This window comes from Bufo gargarizans, chromosome 1 (genome assembly GCF_014858855.1).
Source record: "Bufo gargarizans isolate SCDJY-AF-19 chromosome 1, ASM1485885v1, whole genome shotgun sequence".
Classification (NCBI taxonomy): domain Eukaryota; kingdom Metazoa; phylum Chordata; class Amphibia; order Anura; family Bufonidae; genus Bufo; species Bufo gargarizans.
Window position 1 is genome coordinate 147,108,623 of NC_058080.1, and position 24,920 is coordinate 147,133,542.

Below are 24,920 nucleotides of genomic sequence, written 5' to 3' on the forward strand. Positions count from 1 at the left end.
TTTGGTATCTTTTTTTTACAGAGTTCATCTAAAGGTGTAGATCATGTAATATTTTTATAGAGCCGGATTTTACGGACACAGCAATATCAAATATGTCAATTTTTAAAATGTTTTTATATTTTTAACAAATTTTGAATGACTTAATTAGGGAAAGGAACTTTTTAAAATTAAAACTGAATATCATGTCAAGAGATTTGTTGATAACTAATTACAAGGACAGTTAAATGATCTTATTGGGCACCATCTAAATAGTTATTTCCCCTGTGGTGGAAATAACTTTTTCAGGCTTTTGAATAATTTTTCAGACTTTCAACAATTATTCCTGGGGGATCTCAACAGTGAGGCGCCTTGTCACCAGTTTATTTCGAAGGACCCTTTTAATGAAAAGGGACTGACCAAAACAAACAAATTAATAACTTATGGTGAGTTTTCCATGTTTCATTTAAAGTTCTGAGTTTTTCTCATTTGACAGTGAAAGGCCTCATTCACATGTCTGTGTCTGTAATGACATCCGTGACAAGATGGTCAGTGATTCATCTGTAAAAATGTCTGTGAGGAATCTATGTTTGGTCCATGTGTCTGTTTTCTGTCCTCAATGTGTCATCTGTATTCACGGACACTGCTAGACTTAAAGAGGCCATCTCACTTCAACATTTATAATGTAGAGAAAGTTAATACAAGGCACTTACTAATGTATAGTGATTGTCCATATTGCCTCCTTTGCTGGCTTGATTCATTTTTCCATCACATTATACACTGCTCATTTCCAGGAGTTATGACCACCCTGCAATCCAGCAGTGGCTGACACACTTGCACACTATAGAAAAATACACTGACCTATTTAATGGCTGCGGGAACTTTTTTCTATAGTGTGCAAGCATGGCCACCACTGCTGCTGTATTATTGGGTGGTCGTTACCCTTGGATACAAGCAGTGTACAATGTGATGGAAAAATGTATCCAGCCAGCAAAGGAGGCAATATGGACAATCACAATACATTAGTAAGTGCTTGTATTAACTTTGCCTACATGATAAATGATATTTGCTGAAATTAGACAACCCCTTTACAATTAATTTCCAGAAAATATTCTAGCAATGATCTGTGAAAACCATGGACCAAAGACGGATGGCATACGTGTTATATCCGTGGTTTTTCATGGACCCATACACTATAATGTGCATGAGGGATCTGTAATCAAGGACAAAAATAGGGCATGCTTCCATGGTGTCAACTCGGCACCCCTGGTCCATGAAAAACCACTGAAGTGTGAATACACACAATAAAGTCAATGGATACAATGGGGGAAACACGTTGGGACCATTAGGAAAAAAAACACATTACAAAACTGAAAAAGCCCCTCAAAATCAAGTCGTTGAGGGGTAACTATCAGAATTCTGATATTATATATTCAAGTCAAGAAAAGACCAGATGTAGTTTAATAGAATAGTTTTGGATTGTATTGTATGTTATCCAATCATATTTCAATTTGTTTCATTATAAACATCTGCTTTCTCCGTATATTAGGCAGCACCGCAGCATTGGGTAATATCCACTAGAATCTGCTTCCAATGCCCTATGTTTGCATTCTGCATCTGCACAGCGCCACAGCTTGTGTTTTCCCTCCTAGCCAAGAGTTTAGGATTATTCTTTCATCCTTGATACCATGTCATTTTTTTTGTCTATTTCACTGAAATATAAGCTTTATATTATACTAAAATACTTTAGATTGCCTATATAATATACCGTGGGGAAGACCAAAAGGAATTTCAAAACATATAATCAAGAATTACTTTTCATAAAATACATATTCGAGAGATTTAGCTTGCAGCATCTGAACTGTAATTTTTATTTTTTTTTTCAAATTTCAATCTCTAGAATTCATTACAAGCAGTGACTGGTAGCAGCTGCGAGTCTGGCATTCAGATGTTTCCAGCAGAGCATCCTGTTTGTCGAATGGACACCTACAGGAGATTTTAGCACTCTGATTCCTATCCCATTTGCTGAATCCCAGTTGTTAGTATATGCAATAATATTTTATATGGATATTTTATGTTGTGCAGCATTATAAGGTATGTGCTTTTATTCCTCTGAAAACTATACAGATTTACATATTACTCAACAAAATGAGCTTTTGATCTAATTACATTTTAAAGAAGACCTGTCAGTTCTCCTATACTAGTACGTTCTTGCATTCCCCTTGCCCTTATCCAACTCTCCCTACTGCATGTATTGGGAAAAAATATGGAAATGGAATGTATTGTGTAGTTAATGTAGTTGAAACTTGGGCTGTTGCAACTATAAACCAGAAAAGCTAGAAACCTGGAGGGACAGAAGAAAAATCCCAAGGGATAATTCTGGAGCATCATTTCTTATAGCTCTACTAGTAGTGATGAGCGTCAAGGGTCATATTCAAATTCGTGATATTTTGCAAATATTTTGTAGAATATTCATCATATATTGGCGAATACGTATATTCGTTATATCAATTTTTTTTTACGCAAAAATCGATAAGGTAATGATCGTGTAAAATGCTAATATTGCGTGCTCAATACAGGCGTAGGTCAAAAAACAAATATATAGCACTATAGAATATAGTGCTATTTATTTGTTTTTAGAATATTCATCATTTTTTCCATCTGAACACAAGATTCCGCCCTGCGTCTTTATGGTGGGCCAATGAGTCATTAGCCCACAAGCCACTTAAGCAGGGAGAAATCATGACCTCAGATGGAAAAAAATTACGAATATTCAAAAAATAAATACATAGCACTATATTCAATATAGTGCTAAATATTCATAATGGCGATTAATCAGCATTTTCTTCCATCTGAAGTGAACACATGATTCCTCCCCGCTTCTTGCTTGTGGGCCAATTGACGTCATTGGCCCACATGCAAGAAGCAGGGAGGAATCATGTGTTCAGATGGAAAAAAAATATGAATATTCGTCATTACAAATATATAGCACTATATTCTAAATATTTGCAAATTCTTGAAACGCCGATATTCGCGATTAAAATTTGCTATTCGAATATTCGCGCTCAACACTATCTACTAGATGTTTATGAATGAATTGGCAGCAGTGTGCAATAAAGGTCCAACTGGGTGTTACCAGTCGGGGCTGTGTCCCTGCACAGTCTGACACTATCGAATCAGTGCTCCCAGAATCAGACTACGCAGGGACATACCCCCAAGTGCTAACACCAAGTTGGACCTTTATTGCAGACTGCTGCCAATTCATTCATAAATTTCTAGTAGGAATGGCATAACATAGTGTCATAGGAATATATGGTTCAGAATTTATAACATGGGGAATGCAAGTAGTTGATAAAAAAAACATGTCATGGAGGAGAGGCCGGACAGGTATAACATGATATGTATGGTTAATCTATGTGGCCCCTAGATGTGTGAAACTTAATGAGCCAAATGGACGACTTCAATGAAATTTACCAATTTTATTTATGTTTAAAGGAAGATGCAATTTAAAAATAAGATCCATTATCAAATAATGACCCGTTATAAAAACACAATCAATCATCTCTGCTGCCAGTAGGATGCAAAACATGGAACAGCTGAAGTACCTATGTTGTCTCGTGGAGAAAGGGATGCTGAAAAGCCAGGTCTCTGTCAGTTACAAGGCAAGCTTATTCATGATCTAGTACTTATACAGTTCAGATTCACACACTATGGGGAAGATTTATCAAATTGTCGTAAAGTAGAACTGACTTAGTTGCCCATAGCAAACAATCAAATTCCACCTTTTATTTTTCATAGCTCCTTTGGAAAATGGGCAACTAAGCCAGTTCTTCTTTACACCAGTTTCATAAATCTCCCCCTATATGTTTTGATGAAGTTGATGTGTCATTTTCTATATATAAAGAAAAAAAGAACACTTCAGGCTTGAAGGTGTTGTTCACCCCTGGTGAGTGTTGTTGAGACTCCCCAGTGTGGCCGGACTTGCAGTGGTGATTATACTTACCCGGTCCCTGCCCCCCCCCCCCCTCTATAGTTGCCTCAACGGCTCTGCAGGTCCTGGGTGTTTCCGATTCCACATACAGTTTGAAAAGTGTCAAGTGACCACTGCATCCAATGACTGGCCGCAGCACTAAGATGTCCCATCAGTGGGTCCTGTTCTGCAGGTGTGTCACCTCATCGATGTGGTCAGTCATTGATAATGTGTCACCCATGTGGCAAGTCGCTGTATCACATGCCACATGGCTGAAACCTCACCGCTGTGGCCAGTCATTGGCTGCAGCAGTCACGTGACCCATGTGAAACAGGATGATGATGTGGGGAGACCAGGGACATGCAGAGCTAGTGGAGAAGCGATAGAACCGGAACCCAGCAGCACAGATCAAGTATGAATACCAACATAGATCTGACCACACTGTGGAGGGGATCTTAAGAAACCCTCATGAAGGGTGAACAACCCCTTAAAGCTAAACAAATTTATCAAAAACACCACCAAATTTTCCCTGTGCAAAAGTTAGTGTTATTGTTTCTTCATATCAGAAAAAAAGGAGGTTGCACCAGATTTACTAAAGTATCTAGTGTGATCTCCCCTTACATACTGCATAATGTAGAAACAGAATATAGAATATCTGGAATATGAGAACACTAATAAGTGTTTATGTTGCTACCACTATAAATACTATCACTGCTGCGGTTACTGCTATTATTAACAATAATTATCATACAAATATGCACAAAAGTACACTTTTTTTTACCTCCCTGTTAGATATACTGGAGATGTAATATTGTTCTACAGTTGTCGAATAGCAGAGAGATAAAGAAAATAAGTAACACTATTTCCTATTGAGAGAAAAGTGAGAGTATAGCCACACTTGTGACAAGGAGGAAATATGGCAGGTTTGGCTATATGTTTGCTCTTCCTTGTGTTGTGTCTTTATCCTGCCCTTCTAATATCACACACCATTTTTTGTTAAGTCCAGGACTGATTGCATACGGTCTACTATTAGAACTATAAAATGGCAGGTATTGCTGATGCAGTGGAATCATTTACGTGGCATGCTACTTAATGTTTTGCATACAGTGAATGATAAGCAAATAGAAAGCAAATTCTGCGTCCTGTGATTGATTTTTCACAAAGTGTCCCTGCACATCCAATTAGCACTGCCAGTATGTACAGGGACATCACCTCCAAACTGGTACCATCCATTCAGAAACCTCTATCAGGAATAATAGAGGGATGGCACAACATAGGGTAACGAGAATAGATGCTCCAGAATTGTTATTGCTTAGGGAATGCGGATAGTTACTAAAACAGACATGTCGGGAGAGGTTATAGGTCGACTTTAAGTCAAGAAAATCTCTCAGGATTTGGCAATACCCAAGTGAAAATGGATCCAGGAAAGCTGTCACGGCTGTAGTGTAGGGGGAATTTTTAGGGGAGGTAACGATAGGCCAAAAACACCTCATAAAACTTCACATTTTGTCTGCAAATAAGTATATTTAATCTCTAGATATGGTAGACACCTTACTTATAATAATTACACGAGGTGTATTTCTTATATTTCACTTTAAAATCCTTTATAAGGAGAAGTTTTATGATAATGTAGAAAGAGCTACAGAGCGGTCCATCTCTCTCTGACATGGCACTATAACTAAAATAATGATGCAGGAAGCAACAACATCCCTCAGGAGCATACAGAACCAAAATGTAGGGCAACACTATTATCATTTCCCCTGAAGACTGTAACAAAACCGTAGAAAAAAGTTAAATTCACTGGTGCTAACCTTCATTAAGAATATTATGAAAATAGATATTATATGATTTTTCTATAAATTACATTAAGCAGATGTAAATAATGTCAAGTTACTGTGGTGAACCATAAATATTAAATAAAGTGCTGAGCTTTCCGTAATAGACAAATGAATGAACATACGCATGAAATGATTTACAAATAAGCAGCATTAGGCTGGAGTATATTCTTTTATTTCCTGTTAATTTGGCCATCAAGAAAAAGCAAAACACATGAAAGAGAAAAGTACTCAAAGCATCAACAACAATGTAGAATATCATCTTTTTCTGTATCTGATATTTTCATTGTTTGGGCCTTATTATACTTGCTTTAAGGTTTTTTTTTTTCCCCAAGAAATCTGCATGGATATTTTTTTAGGTTTCTTTCCAGAAACATCTACAAAGATGGGTCAAAGAATATCTGTTTTTGCATGCTATATCTGACCACTTAGCCCAAATAGCCTCAAAGTGTGTTATTCGAAACTCTTGGATGGTGGGCGGCTTAGGGGCTTTATAGGCTTAATAAAGAATCATCTGAATATAATATTCAACAGTTTCCTCTACATTATTCAGCTCCAGAATCCCCAGCAAACATAGCCAGGGACTCAGGAGCAAGGCAGTGGATAAATCAGCATTTGTATTGCCATGAGGAGGAGGTTTAATTGAAGGCGTAGGACTCCATGCATAGCTGTGATGTTGTTGGTGGTTCTAGTAATGGCACTTGTAGCCATGGTGGTGGCAGTAGGGCACTGGTAGCAACAGTGGCACTTAGGGCCAATACAAAGCAGGGAATTGGGAAGGGTGCCAAGAAACCCATGATGACATGTTGCAGTCTGATAAAAGTGACAGTGAAGGTGAGGACTATGATGATGATTATATTTTAGACAGGACTTGGAAGCTAAATTTGGGTACTGAGAAGGAGGAAAATACATTAGAGGAGAAGGGTGGTGCTATGGCAGCAATAAAGAACAAAGCAATGTATATCCAAAACCTCCAAAAAGGCCAGATCTGCTTTTTGTGTGGTCATCTCGGGAACTAAAGATGTCAATGGCATCTCCAAGCAGTACAGAGTCCTTGTTATCACCTTCAGTTGCTTCTTCTCCAACTCAGACTCCTCCTCCTTGCCCTCCGCTCCTTCGTTAGACATCCAAAAGGAATATGTGACCATGAGAAATCTAATCATGACCGGCAATCAACGTGTGTAAGCTGAACTTTCACCTGGCCAAGTTGCTGGCAGTGCAGTTGCTGCCATACCACTTAGTTGTGGCAAATGAGGAGTAATTCTGCACCTTCTGTAAAATGTAATTATTTAAAAAAATTATTTCTTCTGTTTGTCATCAGCTGCAGTTGCAGTTTGTGCCAGGTAGTGGCACAGTCCTGCACCTTCCCCAAAATGTAATTCTTCAGAAAAATGTAATTCTTCTCTATGCTATCTGTGGCAATTTTTGCCAAATCCTGTAACTGAGACTTTTGACCAGGTGTCCATAGTGACTCAGGCTCACCTGACATATGTGCATTGTTGAGCACAAGGTAGATGTCTTGGTCTGGTCATCATACTTGATTTATTTTTGAGAAAAGAGAAGTTGTAGTATATATGCAAATGAGCCACTAGGAGCAATGGGGGCATTGCCATTACTTCTAGAGATTCCACTCTCTCTCTGCTGGACTTTGATTGACAGGACCAGGCAGTGAATACGCCATCATACCTGGCTGTGTCTTCTCCAAAAATTTAGCAAATCGGACACAAAAGACATTTCAAGAAGCGTTCTTATCTCTAATATATTTCTTTTTCTGTTGTTGAAACAATAGCTTAGTTCCATATAATACCATGAACTATAACATATACCGCACAATAAGAAAGTGTTACTACCCCCATACTGTATCTCAGCTCTTAGATACTACTTGCTATGGGCCAAGAAAACTAATATATACATCATCAAATTAACGTTATAAAATGTATAGTATAAACGCTTATTGTAACCATAGAATTTCTAATCTGAAATAAAACCTCAGAAAAACATGATATTCTTGAATAGGGTAATAGAAATAGTTTTCACTAATCTTCAAGATGAGACATTTTCTTGAACATCTAAGAATGTCAACAATTTAATTACATTTACATACAAGTTTTATTATCAAAACTAAGATTAAGAGAATACGTGTTACTTTTGGAAATTAAGTCATGATTTGAAATTTGTGAAAGTATTGAAGTTCTTCTAGCACAGATCATTCAGGGTTTATCTGTCAATAACAATTTGAGCGTTCCTGTTTACTGATAGATCAATCCCTTTTAACATATAAAGACCTCAATGTGACATTAAGCATATTGCATGCCATGTTATTGCTCTTATACTGTAAACGAAGAAAATGCTGAATCCTTTCAAGATGTTAATCCACTATTTGCACTAGACTGGCATTTCTGTTTAGAAGTTTATGAATAATGCATGAACAAACATTTTGTCCTTCACAGTCCGTTTTTTTTCCTGTACAGTTATTTCTACAGCAAAATAAAGGCAAAATGTTCAAAAATAATATTTAAATGTCATACACTGACAGGGGAATCTTATATATTTTTGCACTATGTACATATAACTGACATTGAGTACAACCTCTTTGGTACAATTATATTCTAAAAGTGCATTAGATTCTATTTAAATGGACTGTCAGCAGTTTTGAAAATGTTAAACTGCTGACAGAACTAGGTAGAGGCTGGGGAGAGCAGTGGAAACATAACTGTTGTGTAGCTTTTATCCACAGGATTAGTGTGAATATGATATTTTTTGGTCAGGTTTTGCTCCAAGTGACCAGGGCAAGGTTTATTATAAAGCGCTTTATGTTCTCTGCATTGAGCTGCCTCACAGCCGCTCCTCTCTACTCTAAATGAGAGCTATAGCAATGAACCAGGAGGCCAGTACATCTATCACTCAGGGCTGTGAAGCAGCTCAATGCAGAGAGCATGTCTCAGTGACAGTCTGCCTCCAGTGCACTTAAGGAACAGAATGTGGCAGAACTAAAATTCATATTCTCAGTACTCTTGATGATATTTGCTCCACAAATGGTATATATGTCCTGCTGTAGGGCTGGCAGCAGTTTAACATGGTCAAAAGTGCTGACAAAATCCCTTTAAGTGAGAAATTATAGGGAAGAGAATCGACTTCTCGTAACTTCATTTCTAAAAAATTATTCCGATCTAACAATTTTTGTATGGCCAAAATATCTGGATGGATAATGGCTAAAAATTGCGATCAAAATAGAATTTTCAGCTCAGTATATCAGTTAAAGGGTTCGTCCCATCTCAGACATTGGGGGCATATTGTTAGGATATTTCCCCAATGTCTGATAAGTGTGGGTCCCACTTTTGGACCTGCAAAGTACCGGAGGGCACACCTCATATACACGTCCGCTCTCCATTCATTCCTATGAGAGCATCAAAAATAGCTATTTCCAATATCCCCATAGAAGTGAATGGAGCGGTGGTAGCACTTGTGCGGTGAGCTTCCAATTCATTTCAATGGGACTTGCCACTCGGCTACTTTTGGCGCAGTTTAACATGGTCAAAAGTGCTGACAAAATCCCTTTAAGTGAGAAATTATAGGGAAGAGAATCGACTTCTCGTAACTTCATTTCTAAAAAATTATTCTGATCTACCAATTTTTGTATGGCCAAAATATCTGGATGGATAATGGCTAAAAATTGCAATCAAAATAGAATTTTTAGCTCAGTAGATCAGTTAAAGGGTTTGTCCCATCTCAGACATTGGGGGCATATTGTTAGGATATTTCCCCAATGTCTGATAAGTGTGGGTCCCACTTTTGGACCTGCAAAGTACCGGAGGGCACACCTCATATACACTCTCCATTCATTCCTATGAGAGCATCAAAAATAGCTATTTCCAATATCCCCATAGAAGTTAATGGAGCGGTGGTAGCACTTGTGCGGTGAGCTTCCAACTCATTTTAATGGGACTTGCCACTTGGCTACTTTTGGCGCTCCCATAGGAATAAATGGCGGGCAGCCGCACTGACTTTGCGGGCTTCATTCTAAGTATAAGTGTGGGTCCCAGAGGTGGGATCCACACCTATCAGACACTGCTAGGACATGCCCCAATGTCTGAGATGGGACAACCACTTAAAGGGGTTGTGTCACTTCAGCAGAGGGCATTTCTTATATAGAGAAAGTTAATACAAGCCACTTACTAATGAGTTATCCATATTGCTCGCTGGATTCATTTTTCCATCACGTTAAAAACTTCTAGTTTCCATGGTTATGACCACCTTGCAATCCATTAATGGTGGCCTTGCTTGCACACTATAGAAAAAAGTACCAGCCTATGTGAGCTCCCACAGTCTCAGCCACCAGAGAGGCCGGAACTTTTGACTATAATGTGCAGGGCCGGCGCTACCATAGAGGCAATGGGGACAATTTCCCCCGGACCCCCGACTCTTTAGGGGCCCCCAGCGCCGGCCCGGCCGCAACTACTATATTATCTATAATTGAATAATTCTATTGTGTGCCTGTGTCTGGAGAGAGGGGCTGGCGCAGCGCCGCAGTAATGTAATTAAAACTAACTGGGCTGGAGTCTGGAGTCCAGTAGAGGGGCCCTCCGCCGGGCGCTGGCGGCCGCTGACTGTGCCTGTGCTGCGCTGCCGCTGCTTGTCTCTTTAAGAGATTCGAGACTGGAGCAGTGACATGCACGGCACAGGCAGGCACGTCTAGCGTCTGGCTGACGTACGTTGCCACAGGCTCCGCCCCCCCGCCCAGAGCAGAGAACTTGGATTGAACTTAAGGAGGCATTGAGGCAAGGAGCAAGCAAAGCAAGCAAGTGCCATTGGCATTTGGCAGCCAGTCAGCCACAGCCCAGAGCCCAGTCTGCCTCTGCCAGCAGCACCAGGGAAGGCCCGCCGCCCACAGTCAGAAGGCCGCCAGCCCCCAGCCAAGTTCCAAACTTCAACTGACTGGTAGGTTCATAATTCATTGGTTATATTGTTTTGTTGTTAATTAAACTGGATCTGATCCTTGATCCATTCGTCCATTCCCAGTGTTTCCCACTCACTGACTTACTTAGTCCGGCACCATCTCACCCGTCCGGGCCGTCCCAGTGTACTACTAGCCCGCCCTGAGCCCCTGGTTCTGTTTGTGTTTGGAATCAGTTGGACTGGAGAAATGTGCATTTGGGGGGGGGGCAGTTACTGGTACTACCAGTAACTGCCCTCCCCCCTTCCCCAAATGCACATTTCTCCAGTCCATCTGTCCAAACAGAACCAGGGTGGGCTAGTATACTGGCACTGGGACGTGTGAGATGGTGCCTAAGATGGATCCGACCCAGTTTAATCAACCAACCTACCAGTAGCTGGCCCCCTCACACCCCCCAAATGCACATTTCTCCAGTCCAACTGTCCAAACAGAACCAGGGAGGGCTAGTATACTAGCACTGGGATGGGCGAGATGGTGCCTCGGATGGATCCGATCAGGTTTAATCAACCAACCTACCAGTAACTGGTTGGTTGAATAAACTGGATCTGGATCCATCCCAGTCTGGTAGGTTGGTTGATTAAACTGGATCGGATCCATCCCAGGCACCATCTCACCCATCCCAGTGCCAGTATACTAGTCCGCCCTGGTTCTGTTTGGACAGTTGGACTGGAGAAATGTGCATTTGGGGGAGGGGGGGGCAGTTACTAGTAGGTTGGTTGATTAAACTGGATCGGATCCATCCCAGGCACCATCTCACCCATGCCAGTGTACTAGCCCGCCCTGGTTCTGTTTGGAGTCAGCTGGACTGGAGAAATGTTGCTTTGCCACTTGCATTTGTTTACAATACGGGACGTTAAAGTCAGCAAGTGTCATGTGGGGGCCCTTATTGTTTTCCGCCCCAGGGCCCCATTTCACCTAGAACCAGCCCTGATAATGTGCAAGCACAGCCACCGCTGCTGGGTTGCTTGGTGGTTGTAACCATGAAAACAAGCAGCTTAAAATGTAACAGAAAAATGAATCCAGCCGGAAAAGAAAGCAATATGGATAATTGCAATACATTAGTAAGTGGCTTGCATTAACGTTCTCTACATAATAAATGCCACTTGCTGAATTGACACAACCCCTCTCATGCTAAATATTCATCTTTAGATGTAATAATCACAAAAAAAAAATATTTACAGAATAAAATACATATAATTTAGATCTTTGCTCAAACACATATAGTTATGGATTATAGGTACCTATGATCTTAAACCCCGCCAAACCTTTGATTTACTTAACATTCTGAGAAGAATCGGTTTACAAGTGGGAACCACTAGTAAAAATCTGAATACATATGGTAAATGCAAGTGTGTGTAAATACAATAAATGCAAATGCGTGTATTTTTCTAACCCCTTTGCATTGTATGGAAACTTCTAAGGATTTTACTAATTTTAAAGTTTTTCTTTTTCTTTCCAGGATTTTAAGAAACTGACAAAAGAGTCAGATAAGGAATAAACTAAAGAAATAACCTGTGCTCACACACTAATCCTCTGCTGCTGCAACAGGGGAAAACATCCGAAGTTGATTCTCTCATCCCTAGCTGCAACCCCACTGGTGCTGCTCCAATGATATCACATACATCATTCATGTGACCTCTGCAGTCATTCACAGGCTTCAGTAGCAGCCAGTAATTGGTGCAAAGACTAGTTGAAGGATGTACGTGATTTGGAGTAGGGCACTGGAAAAAATCATAGATGAGGACTTTTGTGCACATGTATGTGTTTTCTGCTATGGTTTTATAAGAAATATCCTTTTCCCATTATAGTTTCTAATATTTGCATTTCTTGCAACAACAACAAAAAAAAGGACCAATACAGCAAAAACAATAATAAAAAAAAGAAAGAAAAACAAAAGTACAGTATGACTGAGATGTGATCTCTTGGAACATTAGTGTAAGGTCTGATAAAGAGGAACTAAATATGTATGACAAAATCCATCATCTCAGAACTAAAATGACTGTATAATCATCAGGGATGTGAGTTGTAATTAAACCTAGACATTCCATTTACTTAACCTGTGATTTACAGGTTTCCTTCTGTATAGTAGATAGCCCAGAGGTTAAACACAACATAACTCTAGTGAATAGTATGACAGTAAACACGGTCACCTTTGCAGTCCCCTTTCAACATCAGTTTATTATTCCAAGTACTTATAGTATATAATGTTGTGTTTTACAGATATAAAGAGCAAAGAAAAGAAAACAATAAATAAAATGTATTATGTAAACCTCTATCTTGCATAAACACAAGAAAGATATTTTATACAATATACTTACCTAAGGTCTTGTGAAGGTCCAGCTCGTATATGTGGTGTTTCCACTGAATGGCCAAATACAGCTCCCTCAGTTCCTGAAATAAAAACAGCTCATGTCACCGATCATTTCAGTAGTTCCTTAAAGTAATAGTTTGCTTTCATGCTGAAATATGCCCACAAAGCTGTCTTTAAGGTAATTGTTTTCTCATCTTCAGGGAGGCAGAAGTTGCATTGCAGAGAAAAGTGGATATGATTATGTTTCTCTATAGCAAATCTGTTCAATAATTAAACAAATAAAATAAAATTTGCAATTAAATTGAAATCTGTTATTTCAATTTTGATAATGGTAATGTAGTAATAATATATTTAAATAACTATGGTGTAGATACCACAAATACTACTACTACTACTACAACTACTATTAATAATAAAAATAAACATATTATAACAAACAAGGTCACTAGTACATGGTATAGCTAAAGTGAAAAATAAACATTACTTTCCTGATACAGTGATTCACAGGGCAATGTTTTAAAACATTTCAAATGTAAACAGCTCCTTACTAGTGTTGATCAAGAACCAAAGTGCTTGGGTGCTCTGGTGCTCAAGTAGAACACTTTGGGATGCTTGGGTGCTCTACAGAGCACCCGAGAACAATGGAAGTTTCTGGTTCACAGGAAAAGGTCAGAAATTGATAAAACACCACTGAAATAATTCGGGAACAGCATGGGGAGGATGTCTGGATGTATCTTGGACTCCCAAATCACTGCTGGGAATGATGTTGTCCGAGTAGTACGCCACTTTTACAGACTGACAATAATACGCACAAAACCAAAGATAAAACCTATTTTAGAGGAAAAATTGTTAGGAAACATTCTTTCCTGTATATTTACTTGTATATAAATTGCAACTGCTGCCAAAAATTACAAGGAAGAGGTACAACCTGTATATCACATAAAGGAGGACCTCATTCACATTGTGGTACAATTGTTCAAGTAGTGGGACTCCTACACTCATTAAGCCTATGCACTAAGTGAAAGAGCTCTCAAAAATTACAAGGTACCGGCACTCCAATACATCCTTTATTACAAATAAAAAATGATGATTGATTGCCTGCTGGTGACCCTCAAAAACATTAGGAGCAAGGGCCTGCTGGTGACCCTGTAAAACATTAGGGGCGAGGGCCTGCTGCTTGTCTGACCATCTAAAACATTAAGGGTGAGGGTCTGCTGCTGAGCTGACCCTCTAAAACATTAGGGGTGAGGGCCTGCTGCTGATCTGAGCATCTAAAATATTTGGGGGCGAGGGCCTGCTGCTTATCTGACCTTCTAAAATATTATGGGCAAGGGCCTGCTGGTGACATTCTAAAACATTAGGGGCGAGGGACTGCTGCTCATATGACCATCTAAAACATTATGGGCGAGGGCCTGCTGGTGACCCTCTAAAAAGTAGGGGTGAGGGTTTGCTGCTGAGCTGACCCTCTAAAACATTGGGAGCTAGGGCATCCTAATAAGCATGTTGATATGATGGAGGAGGAAAAAAGGAAGACTGAATCATATACCCTTTTTTTGTGGTAGAAGGGATGCATGGGAATAAAGTATTCAATACACCATATAAGCCACATTTAAAGTGCCTTTATGTTCAGCCGCTTTCCTCTGGTGGAGTAGAGAAGTCAGGGGAAATCCAGGCCAGCATTTTCATTTGACAGGCAGATGCGCTTATCAGTTATTATGCTCCCAGCAGCACTAAATACCCGGTCTGACAAAACGCTGGCGGCAGGGCAGGCCAGAACCTCCAAGGCGTAGAGCACCACTTTGTGCCACTTGTCCAGCTTGGACACCCAATAGTCAGTCGTAAGGCACAAAGAAATCACTGAGGACGCTGATACGGTCTGCTATGTACTCCTTCACCATCTTCCAAAACTTTTCCCTCCTTGTGACACTAGGCCGTGCATCAGGGTGAGGGTGCTGGAGGGGTGTCATTAAACTGTCCCAGGCCTTGGAGAGTGTTGCCCTGCCTCTGTTGGAACTACTGTGTGTTCCCCTCATCTCCCCTCCTTGGTTGGCCAAGCAACTACGTACTGTGATGCCAGCGTTGTCAGCTGGAAATTTTGGGAGAAATTTATCCACAAGGACCTTCTGGTATTGTACAATTTTGCTAGTCCTCTCCACCACAAGAATGAGAGATGAGAAGTTCTCTTTGTAGCGGGGGTCGAGAAGGGTGAACAACCAGTAATCGTTGTTGGCCAAAATGCGTATAACGCGAGGGTCACGGGAAAGGCAGCATAACATAAAGTCAGCCATGTGTGCCAGAGTCCCAACAGACAAGACTTTGCTCAGCCATGTGTGCCAGAGTCCCAACAGACAAAACTTTGCTGTCCTCATCAGGAGGATCACTCTCAATCTCCTCGATGTCTTCCTTCTCTTTAACCCATCCACTCTGAACAGAAGTAATAAACTTGCTATGGGTACTACCATCTGTAGCGGAGGCAACACAGGCAGTTCATGCGACGGTAATAATTATGGTGGTCACCACCACATAGCCAACTACAACAGTGTAGTTTGTATGTATTCTAACAAATTCCAGTAGGTTAGTATGTTAATTGGGTTATATATGTCCACTGCGTGGCATACGTTGCCCAATGATAGCCACTTCTGCGCACGTTCCGATTATGTATTTGTAATAGTGGATTTGTTTCTGCACTCAGTCCAGGAGCTCAGTATGTATATGAAGGACAGGCGGAGGGATAGGGGAGACCCCCACAGCGCAGCACCTCACGCACAGTTGGACCGGGGTCCCAAACATTAATGCTGCAGCAAATAATCCGTCCAACAGTATTACAGGTGTTGTTGTGTCGCCATATCTGACGTGATGCGAAATACACCAATGTTTCCGGGTTTGCTGATATGTTATCTATGGCCCACAAAGGACCATGCGACCTATTCCAATATGCTGACCCGCATAAGGTAAGGTTATGTAGCTATAAATTAGTGAGTTATGCGTGTTAATAGCACCCATAGGTTAGCACACTCTCACCAATCTTCAGCCTGCCGGCCAGGAACAGACAGCATCGATCTGCAGGCAATGCGGCCCCAACGTGTCCATGTTTGTCATACAGCGACTTCACCCGGTACGATGATACAGGAGCGCAACATCCACCTGAGAGGTCGGAGTTTTTTTGGTGACCGCAAAGGCCTATGCGGTCCCGGTTCCCCAGCGCTGTTCTAAAATGGGACCTGTGTGCTTCATCTTCTGACACAGCTCACTCAGTCCTGCTGCTACAGCGCTGCTAGGTCTCCTCGTAGCGCGCTCCTAGGCCCCCCATTAATAGCCGCGTGACTGTCGGGCCCACGGCATATCGTATTAAGCGTGGTTTACAGGCCAGCCAGACGTCGAGGGTGAGGGACGTGGTGGACAAGTAGGGGGGTGGCACCTCAGCGGACGCGCGGAACACCCAAGTAGCCACGTCGCTACATCATGCCGCTACTGCTGAAATCTCCCCTAATGCGCATTGTCAGACATTCAGGGCAATTTTCTGGTGATTATATATGTAGAAGCTGTCTTTTTTTCCTTTCCTCTCTCTGTTCTTTTTTGTTTCTTTTTGAAAATCTTTGGCTGCACCGAACAGAATCACTGATTGAGAGGTAGTATATCCTGGGGATATCTCATGGCCCCGCACTAATCTTGGGATTTTGAGACATCTTCAGATGTTAGGATAAGAGAGTAGCTAACAATATGCTGCCGAAATATAGCAGGAAATCTGTGGGCACTGGATCACCCAAAGCTGGGGCCGGAAGCAGCCCACAAGCCAGAATGGAAAAATATCTGAAATCACCAATATCAAAGCCCAGAGGGGGGAAAAAACTATAGAGTCAGCAGAGGGTGTAGTGGACCCGCCTCTGCAGGCGGAGCAGCCAACTCCCAAGTTGAGGGAACTCAACATAGATCGGTTAGATACCATAGATAGTAAGTTGTTGGACATATTGGGGGTAGTCCAGACCACTAACCAATCAGTGACAGACATCGCCACTACTGTGAAGACGTTACAGATGGATATCACCTTAATCAGAGATGACATGAACAAAATCAGGGCGAATATCAAACATATTGAAACTGGATTGGTGGAGGTAAAAACAGAACAGAGACATATGGGCAAGACGATAGACGACTTAGATAGGGAAAATAAACGGGTCAATATAAAGCTGACAGACTTGGAGGACAGAGCGTGCAGGAACAACCTGAGAATAGTGGGTTTCCCCGAAGGAGTGGAGGGGGACAGCCCTGCTGGATTTTTTCAAAAATGGCTAACACAGGTATTGGGATCTGGATGGGACTCAGCCATGTTTTGAGTGGAGCGAGCCCACAGAATCCCTTTAAAAAAGTCTCCAGCCGGCGGTCCTCCTCGCCCCTTTTTGATTAAAATATTATGCTCAAGCGATAGAGATTGGGTGCTCCGGCGCAAGAGGGAACTGCAGGAGATTGAATATAACGGGAATATGATACAGATATACCCCGACTTCTCTAAAGACACGCAAAACAAGCGTAGGGAGTACTACGATATAAAGAAAAGACTGCGGGAGGCCAACATTAAATATTCTATGATGTATCCTGCTAAACTAAGAGTGGTATATAGGGATACTGTCTTGTTTTTCGGTAAAGCTGTAGACGCTCTTGAATGGTTGGACTCCATGGAGAAACTGTCATGGAACCATGAACCGGACGTACAACAAGAGATAAGTGGAAATAAGAAGGCTTTATTGAAAATCAAGCTGTAAGGCAAAAGTCCAAACGGATGGCTAAACCGAAGCAGGGTCTTGCGAAGCCAGAGGTCAGGAACCAGAAGGGTAGTCAGACGAAGCCTGGATCGGGAACCAGCAGGGTAGTCAGATGAAGCCTGGATCAGGAACCAGCAGGGTAGTCAGACGAAGCCAGGATCAGGAACCAGAAGCAGCAGCAGTCTTAGAAGCATGTGAACACAGGAGGACCAAGCAAGGAACTGAAGCCACAGACCTCCTATATATATGAGCTAGGCGAAGCACTCGGAAGGGACCAACAAAGCGAGGCGCCAGCTTGGGAGTGGGCACTCGAAGGTTGAGGTTGCGGGTGGACAACCATACGCGGTCTCCAACCTGGTAGGAAGGAGCGGGCGCTCGTCTGCGATCAGCCTGGAGTCTCTGGCGCTGCGCAGAGACCTCAAGGGACCTCTGGATCTGTACCCAAGAAGCACGTAGGACGGAAAGGTGATCCTCCACAGCCGGAATATCCTGGGGAGAGAATACCTCCGGTAACACGGCAGGTTGGAACCCATAATTGGCCATGAAGGGAGACGTCCCAGAGGAAGAGTTCACCGCCGTGTTCCTGGCAAACTCAGCCCAAGGCAGGAGGTCAACCCAATTGTCTTGGTGATCGGAGACATAGCAACGAAGGAATTGCTCCAAGGCCTGATTGGATCGTTCTGCGGCCCCATTGGACTGAGGGTGGTAGGCCGAGGAGAAAGAGAGATGAATCCCCAACTGGGAGCGAAAGGCGCGCCAGAACCTGGACACAAACTGACTCCCCCGATCCGACACAATCTCCTTGGGCAAACCGTGCAACCGGAAGACCTCCCTGGCGAAAATCGTGGCCAACTCTTGTGCAGAGGGTAACTTCTTGAGAGGAACACAGTGGCACATTTTGGAAAACCGATCCACAATCATGAGAATGACCGTATGGCCTCGGGATGCAGGGAGGTCCACAATGAAATCCATCCCCAGGTGTGACCATGGGCGCTCCCCGGTGGCTATGGGTTGCAAAAGGCCCAACGGAAGGTGCCGAGGGGACTTACTCTGGGCACAAACGGAGCATGCCGCTACATATGCGGCGATGTCGGAACGTAGAGAAGGCCACCAGAACAGACGTGAAACAGCCCAGGACAGCTGATTCTTTCCAGGATGCCCCGCGGCCTTTGAGTTATGGTAGGTTCGCAACAACCGAGTGCGCAACTCCTCAGGCACAAAACATCTGCCGTTGGGTCTCCCAGGGAGCACCAGATTGAGCCGCCAAAATCTGCTCACCAAGGGGAGAGGTCAGGCTGGTGCGAATGGCGGCCAGGATCTGATTCGGAGGTATGACCGAAGTCGGAATAGACTCCTCCCCGGACAGCTCGGAGTACTGCCGTGATAAGGCATCCGCTCTGATGTTCTTGGAACCGGGTAGGTAGGAGACCACGTAATTAAAACGTGACAAGAACAGAGCCCATCTGGCCTGACGTGGTGTCAATCTCTTGGCCTCAGAAAGGTAGGTCAGATTCTTGTGGTCCGTCAGGATGAGAACCGGAACCACCGAACCCTCGAGCAAGTGCCTCCATTCTTTAAGGGCCTGCACGATGGCCAATAACTCCCTGTCACCAATCTGATAGTTGCACTCCGCGGAAGACAGTTTCCGGGAGTAAAACCCACAAGGAAGCAGAGGACCCTCTGGTGTTCTACGCTGAGACAGAAGGGCGCCTACTCCCGTCTCAGACGCATCCACCTCGAGGACAAAGGGCAACCCAGGGTTGGGATGCGACAGAATCGGAGCCGACACAAAGGCGGACTTTAGAGCCTCAAAAGCTCGGATGGCCTCGAGCGGCCAGACCTGGAAATTACTGCCCTTCCTGGTCAGATCCGTGAGAGGCTTGGCTAGCATAGAAAAGTCCCTGATGAACTTCCGATAATAATTGGCGAAGCCCAAAAAGCGCTGCAGGGCACGGAGACCACTGGGCTGGGGCCACTGTAAGACAGCCGAAACCTTCTCAGGATCCATGGAGAACCCCTCAGCGGAAATGATGTAACCTAAGAAGGTTACCTGGGATCGGTGCAATTCGCATTTCTCAAGCTTACCGAACAGCCTGTTCTCTCGTAACCGTTGCAACACTCGTCTGACATCCATAATGTGGGCCTCCATGGATTCAGAATATACCAAGATGTCATCCAAATAGACCACCACACACTGCTGCAACAGGTCACGGAAAACATCGTTGATGAATTCCTGGAAGACTGCGGGCGCATTGCACAACCCAAAGGGCATAACCAAGGATTCATAATGACCGGTCCTGGTGTTAAACGCGGTCTTCCACTCATCGCCCGCCTTGATCCTTACCAGGTTATATGCCGCCCTCAGGTCGAGTTTGGTAAAGACCGTGGCCCCTTTGAGGCGATCGAACAGTTCGGAAATCAAGGGTATCGGGTAAGCGTTCTTGATCGTGATGCGATTGAGACCCCTGTAATCGATGCAAGGCCTCAACTCACCGCCCTTCTTTTTCACAAAGAAAAATCCAGCCCCTGCCGGGGACGAGGATTTGCGAATGTGTCCGCGTGAAAGCGCCTCCCTGACGTACTCCTCCATGGCCTCATTCTCCGCTACCGACAGTGGATAGACTTTGCCACGAGGAGGAACGGCACCAGGTTGTAACTCTATGGCACAATCGTATGGGCGGTGTGGAGGTAGGGCAACCGCACGCACCTTATCGAATACATCCCGGTACTCCTCGTATTCAGGAGGCAACAGAGAGTCCGAGGAAGTACACAGCAACTTGACAGGCCCATGGATGCAACTAGCCCCACACTGCGGTGACCACGAGAGGATCTCGGCCGATCTCCAATCAAAAATCGGATTATGCTTCTGGAGCCAGGGGTACCCCAAGACCACCGAGTAGTGTGGAGACGAAATAACCTGGAGACAGACCGACTCTCTGTGAACGGCACCAATGGCCATCCCCACTGGAAGGGTCTCCTGAGTCACGTGTGGCGGCAGAAGGGGTCTGCCGTCTATCGCCTCAAGAGCCAGTGGGGAACCTCGAGGCTGCAGAGGAATGGAATTGGCGGCAGCGAACACACTATCAATGAACAAACCACCAGCACCAGAGTCCACCAACGCCTGGGTCGTCACCGAGCCCCCGACCCAGGAGAGGACAACAGTAATCAGTGGTTTGTCAACACGGGAAACCGGGGACGAGGAGACTCCACCCAAGATCTGCCCCCGACAGGATCTCAGGTGCGAGCGTTTCCCGGACGGTTCGGGCATGCCAACCGAAAATGCCCACCGAGACCACAGTACATGCATCGGCCCTCGCGTCTCCGGAGTGCCCTCTCCCCCTCGGACAGGCGAGCAAACCCCAGCTGCATGGGTTCACCCCCAGACAAGTCATCCCCAGGAGGCCTGGGAGGAGAGGGAGGCACGGATGGGACAGCAAACGTGGGCGCCAATCTGTTAAAAGACCTCCACAGGCTCTCCTTAAAGGAAGGTCTCTCCCTGAGTCTGGTGTCAATCAAAATCAGGAAAGAAATAAGAGACTCGAGCTCCACTGGTAGGTCCTTAGCTGCAACCTCATCCTTCAAGGCATCCGAGAGACCATGAGAGAAAGCAGCGACCAGAGCCTCATTATTCCAGCCCACCTCTGCTGCCAGGGTACGAAACTCAATGGCGTATTCAGCTACGGATCGTGAACCCTGTCTGATGGACATAAGGAGCTTCGCAGCAGAGGCAGCACGAGCCGGCACATCGAATACCTTCCGAAGAGAAGCAACAAAACCGGAAAACTCGGCAACCACCGGATTGTTGTTCTCCCATAAAGGGCTGGCCCAGGCCAAGGCCTTGTCCGAGAGCAGCGAGATCAAGAAGCCCACCTTTGATCTCTCAGTAGGAAAGGCATGTGGCAGCAACTCGAAATAAATGCCCACCTGGTTAAGGAAACCTCGGCACTGAGTTGGCTCTCCCCCAAAGCGCTGTGGAAGGGGGGCAGAACCGGTCATACCCCGAAACACCGCAGGCGCAGCAACAGGTGTCGGGGTAGACTCTGGCGCAACAACCGGAGCGGCAGTAGGAGCGGGCCCAGGAGCGACAACCGACCCATCGGCAACGGAAGCTAAATGAGCCGTGCGTTCAAGCAGGGTTTGCAACGCCACAGCGAACCGACCCAACAGGTGATCCTGCTGATCAAGTCTGGCAACCAGCGTAGGTAGCGAGGATGGCCCTGTACCGTCAGAATTCATGGCTTGGTCCTAATGTCATGGAACCATGAACCGGACGTACAACAAGAGATAAGTGGAAATAAGAAGGCTTTATTGAAAATCAAGCTGTAAGGCAAAAGTCCAAACGGATGGCTAAACCGAAGCAGGGTCTTGCGAAGCCAGAGGTCAGGAACCAGAAGGGTAGTCAGACGAAGCCTGGATCGGGAACCAGCAGGGTAGTCAGATGAAGCCTGGATCAGGAACCAGCAGGGTAGTCAGACGAAGCCAGGATCAGGAACCAGAAGCAGCAGCAGTCTTAGAAGCATGTGAACACAGGAGGACCAAGCAAGGAACTGAAGCCACAGACCTCCTATATATATGAGCTAGGCATCCAGCTCCTCCCAGTGGGAAGGAGAAGCCGCAGGGTGGGAGGCTACAAGAAACCCAGAAACCAAGATGGCCGCCAGCACATGTCAAACGAAGGAGAACAGCAAGAAGGTAAGACCATGACAGAAACAGAAATAGGATTTTGAATCAGGTCGGGGGGGCGGCGGTCGGGTGGTGGAGGTGGATGTAGGGGGTGGGTGGCCTATTAGCGGGTGGGGTGTAATGTAAGAGGTTGACAGGGTGATTTTCACCAGTGAAACAGTTTGGGGTAATGGGGGGTGGGGTTCAGGGAGGGTGGGTGTGGTGGGGGTGGGATGGGTTGGGTTCGAGCATGGCTGCTGTTGTCGCCAAGGGGCAGTGGACGACTCCCTTATAACTGTAAAACATAATAAATGATAAAGTTCTAACATGGAATGTACGAGGGCTCAGGGACAGAACAAAACGAATTATAGTCTTTGACTTGATCTCTCGACATCTTCCCGCAATAGTAGCATTGCTGGAAACACATGCATCACCAGAGATCCCCGAATATCTAACAAAGATATGGGCAGGGTATCAGTTCCACTCCAACTTTTCGTCATACTCCCGTGGGGTCAGTGTATATGTCCACAAAAATGTCGATTATGTTCCCTTGGAACATTGGATTGACACAGACAGGAGATTCATCTTTCTCTATGGCCTATGGAACGGCCGAAATTGTATTTTGGCCATTTTGTACACCCCCCCATTCGCCATGACAGTCCTGAAGCAAATGGCCACGTTCGTATATAGCAGAGAGCGGTGTCCGGTTTTAGTATCCGTGGATTTTAACTGTGTGCTAGACCACGAAATGGACAGAATATCTAATGTTGCAAAATACAACCAGGGAAAACACTCATTATTCCGAGGGTTCTGTGAAGAACCAGGGCTAATGGATATCTGGCGGGCATTGTATGGCAATAGACAGGTTTTTTCATGCTTTAGACATACAATGCCATGTCCAGAATTTATATTGCCCTGGCCCTAATTCTGAAAATGAAATATGAGATCCACGGAATTTCAGATCACTCACCGATCTTACTAGCCATTAAGGTAGGGGGACAACATACCAGTGTTAGACCCTTCAGATTGAATGTACACTGGCTATCTATTGTACAGGACCAAGATAGGATAAACAAGGAATTAGCCCACTTTTGGAGACAAAACATTGGATCAACACACATCCATTTTGTGTGGGACGCGATGAAGGCATATCTCCATGGGCCATACTATGGCATAATTAAAGTAAAAAGAGCAGAGTTCTTTAAAGAGGAAAAAAGCCTGGCAGACAATGTAAAATATTTAGATGGGATGATCAGAAAAAGGCACAGAACAAACTCTTCTTTCAAGGATACGATCACTTTTGCGAGGCGGGAAAGCCAGGTAAACTTTTCGTTTCCATAATATCTAATCAAAGGGCCTGCCAAGAAATTAGACAAATCCAAACAAGTGATGGCCGTAAGTTGGATAAAGCAGTGGAAATTGAGGGGGAATTTGTAAAATACTTTAATAACCTATATCGCTCTGAGATAGATGACAACGAGGCATTCATAGAGGACTTCTTGCAGCAAACCAGGATTCCTGCACTTGCGGAACCGGACTTGGCACTCCTGAATTCCCCAATTCTTTTGGGTGAGTAGCAAGAGGTCATATCTGGAATTCAGGGGTCTCCAGTCCCCGGGTCGGATGGCCTCCTGTTTGGCATATACAAGTGTCACGGGGAGGTCCTCCTGCCTGGGCTACTGCAGGTATTAAATGAATCTTGCATTACAGGGAAATTGCCCCCATCACTAATGAAGGCAATTATCACACTGATCTTGAAGAAAGGGAAGGATGGTAATAAAGTAGAGGCCTACTGACCCATATCATTACTCAACTCAGACTACAAGATAGTCGCCAAGGTACTCGCAAACAGACTAAAAAAGGTAATAAAGGGGCTAGTACATACAGACCAGACGGGATTTATTCCCGGGCGACAGATTCAGGACCTTCCTGAATATACAGACAGGAGGGGGGGAGGACCGCTCGATCCTGTCCTTGGACGCCGCTAAGGCTTTCGACAGGGTGGAGTGGTCCTTTCTATGGCAGACCATGCATAAGATGAATCTGGGGAAAAGTTTTATTGAATGGGTCAGAATGTTATATAATGGTACAGTGGCTAGAGTTAACATCAACGGGGTGATCTCCCCTGCTATCTGCCTGCAGCGTGGTACTCGGCAGGGCTGCCCACTCTCTACAGTACTTTTTGCAATTTTTCATGGAACCTCTCGCTTGCAGGATCAGAGCCGATGAGGGAATTGTGGGATTCGGAGGAAGGGCGGCGGGGGATAAGATCAGTTTATATGCGGACGATATACTGCTTTATTTAAATGACGGATGGAGAAATGTTCCACGTGTTATGCAAACAATAGACGAGTTCGGCCGGGTGGCCGGGTATGAGATAAATTGGTCCAAATCTGTCCTCCTTCCTCTGAATCGCGCCCCCCTACAAACTGATGTCAAAGATAAAGTAATA

General features: G+C 44.2%; 1 protein-coding gene across 2 annotated transcripts in view; it reads right to left on the bottom strand.

The window, feature by feature from the left end:
- Positions 1–24,920, bottom strand: part of SGCZ (sarcoglycan zeta) — a 1,451,138-nt gene that overhangs the window by 20,145 nt on the left and 1,406,073 nt on the right. For both annotated transcript variants that reach the window (XM_044295758.1, XM_044295685.1), the window contains one exon: positions 13,054–13,126. In XM_044295758.1, coding sequence (XP_044151693.1) covers positions 13,054–13,126 — 73 coding nt within the window. The remainder of the gene's footprint in view (positions 1–13,053; positions 13,127–24,920) is intronic.